Source organism: Symsagittifera roscoffensis, chromosome 2, assembly GCF_963678635.1.
Source record: "Symsagittifera roscoffensis chromosome 2, txSymRosc1.1, whole genome shotgun sequence".
Classification (NCBI taxonomy): Eukaryota; Metazoa; Xenacoelomorpha; order Acoela; family Convolutidae; genus Symsagittifera; species Symsagittifera roscoffensis.
This window is the reverse complement of record NC_087063.1, coordinates 57,850,850-57,859,171: the sequence shown is the minus strand read 5'-3', so window position 1 is coordinate 57,859,171 and position 8,322 is coordinate 57,850,850. Positions and strand designations below refer to the sequence as shown.

General features: G+C 34.9%; 1 protein-coding gene across 2 annotated transcripts; it reads left to right on the top strand.

Annotated features, from left to right (window-relative positions):
* Nucleotides 1-592: 592 nt before the first annotated feature.
* LOC134839104 (uncharacterized) lies at nucleotides 593-8,259 on the top strand. 2 transcript variants are annotated; one of them, XM_063854538.1, is made up of 3 exons: nucleotides 593-1,228; nucleotides 3,194-3,552; nucleotides 7,475-8,259. In XM_063854538.1, the coding sequence occupies exons 1-3, from the start codon at nucleotides 661-663 to the stop codon at nucleotides 7,838-7,840; spliced, it is 1,293 nt and encodes a 430-aa protein (XP_063710608.1). In that variant the 5' UTR covers nucleotides 593-660; the 3' UTR covers nucleotides 7,841-8,259. The 2 variants fall into 2 exon arrangements, with proteins under 2 accessions (XP_063710608.1, XP_063710607.1); XM_063854537.1 differs by having other exon boundaries at nucleotides 593-1,255.
* Nucleotides 8,260-8,322: the final 63 nt, after the last annotated feature.

Here is an 8,322-nt window from a genome sequence, read left to right as displayed (position 1 = left end):
TTCAATATTGCCTGAGCCTGGCATTTAAGAGTAAGACACCTGTGAAAGCAGACTGGTGGGCCGATGTGAAAGTTTCAGTTAAGTCTTGTGCTTTCTAGGACTATCATATGCTGTTTAAAACCTCAATTTTGCTGGTTCATTTAGTTTGTAACTGCAGAGTGCAGCTTTTCATCATTTGTGAGATTTCGAATATTTTCTTAACAATGAAAAAATTGGCTTAAACCGAATAGCCCGACGCTTAGATTTGAATTGTTTTTTTTTTCTTTAGAATTTGTAAAATTTCATAGTAATAATATGATTTTTTTCGGATTGTCATAGTAAACTTTTATTGCTGACTGTGGTAGAGAAAAAAGATAGTTGTATCATGAAAATCGTTTAACTTATTGCTTGAAGAAATCGAAGACTGCTATCGAATGTTTTTAAAATTTATATAATTTATGATTAAAAGGGTTCTATTATGTGGATTTTTGGGTAACTAAAACGTGCGTTGGGAATCATGCAGCTGAATTTTCTCAAGCGCCGTGGTCATCAATTAGTACGTTCACAATGATGAAACAGAAAATAAAAATAGGTAAAAATTGGTTTCAGAAACTTGATGTTCAACGATTATGTTTATTGCAAAAATCACTTAATGATTTCAATTTGTTAGTTTGCATTAACATGAATGCAGCGCAAAGGAAGAAGTGCATTACTGAAGAGATGAAAAAGGAGGCGACGTGCAAGTTGGCTAAATTGGAGACATTGAAGATTCGAGCAATCAATGAAATTAGCTTTATATGTTCTTCTTTTATTGAAACTTGTACTAAAGACCTTGAATGTTTGCAGTCTTTAGTAAATTATGAGGAGACTAAAAATCTTTCGTTTAGTTTGGACCAAAAAATTACCAGAATGTCGAATTATTTAACAGAACTTTCCTTACATTGCCAAGAAATGTTTGAAAAAGATGGTCCAGAGGTTACCAATGTGGGTGAAGCAGAAACAAGCAGCCCACTTAAGCTGATGAGTTTTAAGGAACTGAAAGCCTGTCCAGCTAATTCGAAAGCGGAAGTAAGCATTTGTGATCTGCCATCCTTAGCAGACCTAAACATAACCGAAGGTCTCGAGTTCTTGGAACTCTTAGAAACTGCTTATAAGCCGAAGTCTGCATCTTTTGAACAAACGGATCAATTCTGCAAGGCAGAAGGGAAGCGAGTCATATCAGGAAGGAAAGTTAAACCAGCTTCAACGGGTGAGCATTTAGTCGTGCACCCAAATCGTACGTTCAGGATGTCAATGTTTTACTTTTTTTTACTTCTTGAAATTTTAACGCTTGCGATTAGCAAGCGTTATCAAATTAGAATGTAGACTTTTTTTCACGTTAAGAACTAGTTTAACAAAATTAGTTGAATCACTAAGTTACTTTGAACTACTGGGTGGGTGGTGTTTCTACAGGGTAGTTTCATGGGGACATGAAACTTTTTAACGTTTTTTTTTTACAAAATTAGTTTTTTTTCGGAGCAACTGGTGTCTGTCCAAAGGTTATCGGCCTTGTTTCCGCTTGGTAAAATTGTTCAATTTCTAGTTGAGTTTCAGATGTCTTGCTTGGCATGTTTGCCGAGAGTGCCTGTTCAATAAAAACAGGTATCATGAAAATGTTTGGGTTTCTTATTAACTTTTTTTAATACGCTTTGGAAAGTTTCATCACTTTTCGTTGAAAAGGGTATCTATAGAAAGACCACCTACAGCCTTGTGTTCTTGCAGATTCCCCTGGTCTTATGTTGCTTTGTCACCCCGCCACTTTGTCTACAGCCTTCGAAAAAGTCTGTGGGGGAGTATTTGACCGATATTTTTCTTTTCTCTTAAACTAACCTACCAAATCAGAGGGTTTTGTTGCAATGAATCGAGCGGATTTAGAAAGCTACCCTCCATAAGTGGCTACGCCCAAACTTTGTTTGCACATAAAAGTGTGGCCCTCAAAATTATGAAATTTTTGATTGACCGTTTTCTGAATTATTTTTTGGGCTTCTCAAAAACTAACCTCCCAAATCTGAGGTTGTGGGTTCAGTGGAGATAACGAGAAGTGGGAGGCTCTCCTGTATTAGCGTCCTCTCGCATTTTTGTAAACAACCAGTTTTCGTCCTCGAAAGAGGCAATTTTTTTACTTCAAAAATAATAGCCCTCGGAAAAGTCAAAAGCTTGACTTTCTGACCCTTTTTGACTGTTCTTGAGAAATATCATGCCAATCATGGGTTTTTTTGGTTCAATCGATATTAAAGGTCGGGCCAATCTCTTCTGCGTAAGTGGTTACGCGATAAATTTTAAACAAGAAACTTTGATTTTCGAAAATGTCAAATTTTGAAACTTCGACCGTTTTTTATAAGTTTTGTGACTTTACTCGAAAATCATCGTGCCAATTTTCAATCGATTAAGTGTTCAATCGAGAAACCCAATTCTGGGATTCTCCTCTACTTCTTTGGCCACGAACTGTTTTTAGCAGAAAAAATACAAATTTCTTAAAAAATACCGAATCAAATCTGAGATGAAAAATTCAGTCGAAAGAAGCGTTTGCGCAAATTTTTCCTGCAAGAATGTCTACTCTTCCAAGTTCTCTCACTCTTCTCATTTAATTTTTGAAATTATGCATTTCGTACCGCATCAGTTTAAAAAAATTCGAAAATTATCAAACACGTACATCTAGCTTTAGCTGGTCTCATTTATCGAGTTATCAGAAATTTTTGGTTCACCTAGTTTTTCCAAAGTTTTTCATTTTTTATGTTTACAATTCTTTTGTATCGCATGTAGTGCGAACCTATGCTTCGCATCTGTGTTGAATAGTGAAACGTCCAATGCTTCTGGAGATTGTTGCTTGTTCGAGATTGTTTTTTGTATTGTTCGAGATTGTTTTTGTTCGAGCTGGTCATTTTAACATTGTTTTTTTTTTTGCATAAATATGCCTCTTGCAACATGAGTATGTAACCGAGTAATCTAAGCTCAACTTCGAAGAGTGATACTCTATCACAATTTATAGAAGCAGATTTAGGGCGACATCCACATCTCTTTTTCGTTCACCAACCTGGATTTTTATTGGCACGTAGATCCGCGCCGATTTAAGATAGCAATTATAGCTACAATGTTATTTTTCAATGATCTTGCGGGTATTTGAAATCGTCTCTGTTAGCGTCACAGTAATCATAAAAAAATGTTTCTCCTTTAGAACTAGAGCAACATGCCACTCCTCGTTCATCGGACCGAATCTCGTCTCATAGCACAGTTTCAGAACATCAGGAAACTAGCTGTTCTAAGCCTCCTCCTCCCTTCAGTTTCAAACACCCCAAAACTTGCCCCGCAGTTGTCACACACGTCGAGTGTGTTAACTTGTTCTATGTGCAATTGACAGAGATGAGACCGCATTTGGATAACCTTGATGCCCAAATGACGAAGCAGATGTTTGACGGAAAAGAAAAGTTTGGAACGTTACTGGAGTGCAAAGTGGGAGGTCCTGCCGTTGTCTACTCGAACGAGTTTAAAAATTTCTTCCGAGCTTGGACGAGACGTATATTGTCAGATTCAAATGTAAGCACTCCTCAAACTTTTTTTTCTAAAATCTGCTGATTTGCATGATAATTTTAAAGCGTTTTTGAGTTGTTTGACGCTCCTTGGCCTTGTATTTCAATATTTAGTTCCTTAGCTAGAGTTTCGTTTCCTCTGTCGTGGTCGAGCATCAAAACCTCCAAATTGAAGCCATCAATCTGTACCTTTTTACTGCTGTAGTCCAAATGGTAAGTAGATGGTTTGTTCTGAAAATTGACTGTGGGGAGGAATTTTGATTACGCTTATTTTTTCCACGCAAAATCAAGTGCTATAAATAAACGTCAGATGGGTCTAGTGAAATACCATTTTAAGTTCTTTTAGTTGTGATTCGATCGGTATTTTACATGCGAGCGTAGTGTTTTTTTTTTCGACCGAAGTCGCAAAAACGTGCTTATTTGGTTCGATAGCTTTTTCGCTATGATCACGATCTGTAGCATTGGAAGTTTCATAGCATTTGATTTCTGGTTTATAGGTAGCTTTTGTTTTGAGATCTTCAAGCGTTCGTGGCACAGAACGAAGTGTGAGTGTGCGTTAGTGTGTGTGTGTGTGCGGTGGATTAAGTTGGGAGGTGCGTGCAGATTACTTAAAAGAATTACGACTAAAAATGCGGCCAAGTTATTTCAGGAAAATTTATTAATATTCAGTGGCTCTCGCAAGTTTTGCCATAACTACCGATAATTTTGCATTTTGTCTTAATTCAAAGGTCTTTTCTAGAAAAAAGTAACAGGAAATTTAGTTTCAGTTTTGTAACCTAATTCAGTTGCACTACTTTTGTAAAAGAAGTAATAAGAATTTATAAACAAGGGTATCCGGTTGCTGTGCTAATAGCCCAGAGTATACCGACCAAAATTATTTAAATAAAATGTCTAAATTTTTTTATTATTTTTCTAGAAAGGGCTGTTGAAATAGGACACATTTCAATGTTATCGAAAACTACTGTACTGATTTTCAAAAAATTGGTACCGATGGAAAAATTGGCTGCTCTTCTATACTTCGCTAGTCTCTTTTCAGTTTACCCCACGTTCTAAGGCCTTCGAAAGTTTCAGTAGGGTTTTTTGATCTAATTGCTTTGAATTTTTTCATTTTGCCAAATTTTAAATGCTCAAATCAAAGATAAAGGTTTCAATCAAAGGAACAATTTATGGGATATCCCCTTCTGAAGCGGCTATTTCATAAATTCGGTGGAAAAAGTTATCGCCTCTAACATACCATTTTTTGACCTTTTTGTGAATTTTTATTTTTTTTACTTGTCTCAAAAACTACCCTGCAAAATTGGAGATCAAGGGTTTAACTGATGGCAATAAAAAACAGGTGTGCGACTCTACGCTACGCAAGAGTCTATGCCTTACGTTTTGAAAAAAAAAATATGGCTTTATTTAAGGCCAAACCTTGTGCTTAGTTTTCACCTGCATAATCTGTTGCACCTTACTTAGTTCTAGAAAAGCCGATATGAACTTCGGAAAAATCCATTTTTTGACTTTTTTTTTCCATTTTTTAGTTGCATCACTTCTTAAAAACTACTAGCTAAATCTGATATTAAGGATTCAGTCTAAATTTTAGGGTGTGGAAAGTTTCCTTGCATTAAAGGCAATTCCATGCTTTAGTAGAGAAAATTTAATGGATTTAGGAAAAGTGAAACTTTTAATTTTTGATTATTTTTTTGGATTGTTTTTCACTTGTTTCGAAAACTACCCAGCCAAATCTGAAAGGAAGAATTTACTTGAAAGAGATTGTAATACTTTTTTCGTATAACTAAGCGGCTAATATCTACTTAAGCTGTGAAGTTGCTAGGGTTTTGCCTAAATTCCATTTTTTTGAGTTTTTTAAATTATGCATTTTCGTATTAGTACAAAATGATGAAAAATATCAAAACAGGCGCATCCAGCATTAACTGGGCAACTAGTTTACTTCCAAGAAATTGTGGCGGAGATGCCAGGACGTGAGACTTTAAATCAACAGGTCGAAGATTCACATCCGGAACATTGAATTAGTTTTTTTTGGTCGAATTTTTGCTACATAGCATTGGCAATTTGATAGAAACTGTAGCTGCTTTATTGGTGGCGTGTTAGTAAAATTACAAGTGGTTGTGGAACAGATGTGAGAAGGTGATACTCCTAATCAGAGCAAAAAAATTCCCAAGTGGTATTTTTAGACTTTTCTTTTGCCTTATTTCACTTTGTTTTGCCTGTTAAGAGCTTTTTTTGCATTTTATTAGCTTGTTTGCGGAGCTTTGTCTCTGTGTTATAGTTCAATATGATACCAGTTTCGAATTATCAAATTTGGCCAAAAAGAAAACGGCCTGATTATAAGCTATTTTCCACTCTCCGAGTCGCCTGAACAAAAAGTAATTTTTTTATCAATATTTTTTTTCGTTATGTTCAAATTTGTTTTTTTGTTGATTTTGTTTCTTGAATCCTTGTGATAAAGAGAATGTTGAATTACTCTTACAGAAACTGCCTCTTCTAGTTTCCTGTGAAATAAACGTGTTTAACTAGATAACATACAAAAATGCTTCTCAGTTTGGAGTCCTTTTTATCAACTTCCTGACGTAATACATGCATTAAATCTTAAAATCAATTGGTGTCGTCCAGAGTTTTTTTGCAAGAAAATTTTTTTAGGTTTTTCAATTTCAAATTAATTTATGCGCGGTTTCACCTTTGTTTTTATCACTCATTAAATCACTCATTTGATTTGCTCATTTGGAGCGCATAAAAATGTGAATGATTTTCAGTTCTAAAAGTGGATTTCAATTTAATGGTTTCACAGCGGAATAAAAAATCTAGCTATTGTTAGCTTTTTAAAGTAAGAGTTTTTAAAATAAGTTCAGTTGAATATGATGTTTTTTTGTGCTTCAATTGATGTTCTTGTTTTCAATTTCGATAATTTCCTTGCGTTCATGGGCACTACTTCATTTGATTTGCTCATTTGGAGCGCATAAAAATGTGAATGATTTTCAGTTCTAAAAGTGGATTTCAATTTAATGGTTTCACAGCGGAATAAAAAATCTAGCTATTGTTAGCTTTTTAAAGTAAGAGTTTTTAAAATAAGTTCAGTTGAATATGATGTTTTTTTGTGCTTCAATTGATGTTCTTGTTTTCAATTTCGCTAATTTCCTTGCGTTCATGGGCACTACTTCATTTGTCTGTTGGCTATGTTGTAAATAAGGATGTAACAGCCTTTTGTCTTCGCTCCCCAAAATAAGTTCAGATTAGTTTATTCTGAAGAAATTTTTCTGAAAATAACTATTCATCTCATAATAAAATCTGAGACAAAAAATTTTGGAACAGTTTTTATTCGAAAATGATGTTTTGATTCTCTTTTAAATAGTTTTCTGGCGAGTTCTTCAAGTTTTTCGAAATATTACAAGTTATCAGCTTTAAAATGAATTTCTTTGGGTGATTTTTTCTTCTGGGAGAGCAATTGACTTGTAATAGTTGTTTTTATGGGAATGTAATCCCGATCCGCCTTCCTATTTTCTTTCAAAGCGAAGTTGAGTCGTTGATTTTTTTTAAAGAGAAGAAGCGTGTTTTTTTTGTGGCTTGGCTATTTTAAGAGATTAAGCGTTACCGTATGTATGCTTTAAGCTTGCCAATTTATTAGATAAGATCTATTTGGCCCTAATTTTGTTTAATTTATGGAACAGAATTTGTGGGATCCATATAGATTGTTTAAAATCATGGTACGTTTTGGAAAAGTGTGGGTGTTTGAGAAATGTTTCCGAACAAGACTTAGCTTTTTATTAAATCAAACCCATTAATTTATCCTGAGCATTGCTGCCAATATAATTGGTTTTAGAAAATGTATCATGATAAAATATGTCAAACGCCCAATTTTAAGGTGGAGATCTCCAGTGTCCCAAAGCAGACGATGCAGTTTTATTTTAACCTGTTTGTTTTTTGTTCAGATAGAAGTGTTTTACATCGACTGGGGTAATACGGACATAGTCCCTCTGGAAAATTGCTACACAATGCCAGAACGCTTTTCTTCCTTGCCAGCCGGAACGATTCCCTGTTGTCTTCAAAAACGACAAACCGGACCCTCAGATCACGTTGAGTACACATGGTCTCTGAACGCAAAAACGGCTTTTTCAAAATCACTTTTAAACAAAGTGGTAAAACTTTCAATTTTGAGATTGCATGGTCCGCCTTCGGAATGTACGCAGGACCCTTATCACAAAGTGGTGTATGATGTTACAATATCTCAGGGCGCAAATAATGAGGATATGTTTGAAAAACTGCTGTCTAAAAACTATAAACCTCTTTGTCTATAGCTATAAAGGCGCTTTAGAGTTCAAATTTTTCCCAAATGATTTACTAACTTCACTCACAAGAAAATTGTTGATTTTTGGTTTCAAAGCCGGATCGGTTGCTGGTTCAACCATTTAAAGCTCGCTGTTCTTTTACGCCTTCTACCTCTTTATTTGATCAATCATTCAATGGATATTATTATGTGCAGTTGAGAATTGTTTGTATGTGGCAATATTATCTTTTTCGAGATGAAGCGATAGAAAACGCGAATGTAATTTTGTGTTCTTTTTGTTACGTTACCCTGTAATTGGAATTAAATTTGCCAAATGCCAATCAAAAGTGATTGATTGGCTTCAGCAAATGTGTGAATCTTAGATTCTTTGTTTGAATACAGTGCTGATTTAAATTATCCGGACAAAACGAACAAAACTTAAATTTTCAAACGCGTTTTTCTCAATTTGGGTTAAGATTAGACAAAAAGTGAAGAGAACAAAAGTTGCTTAGA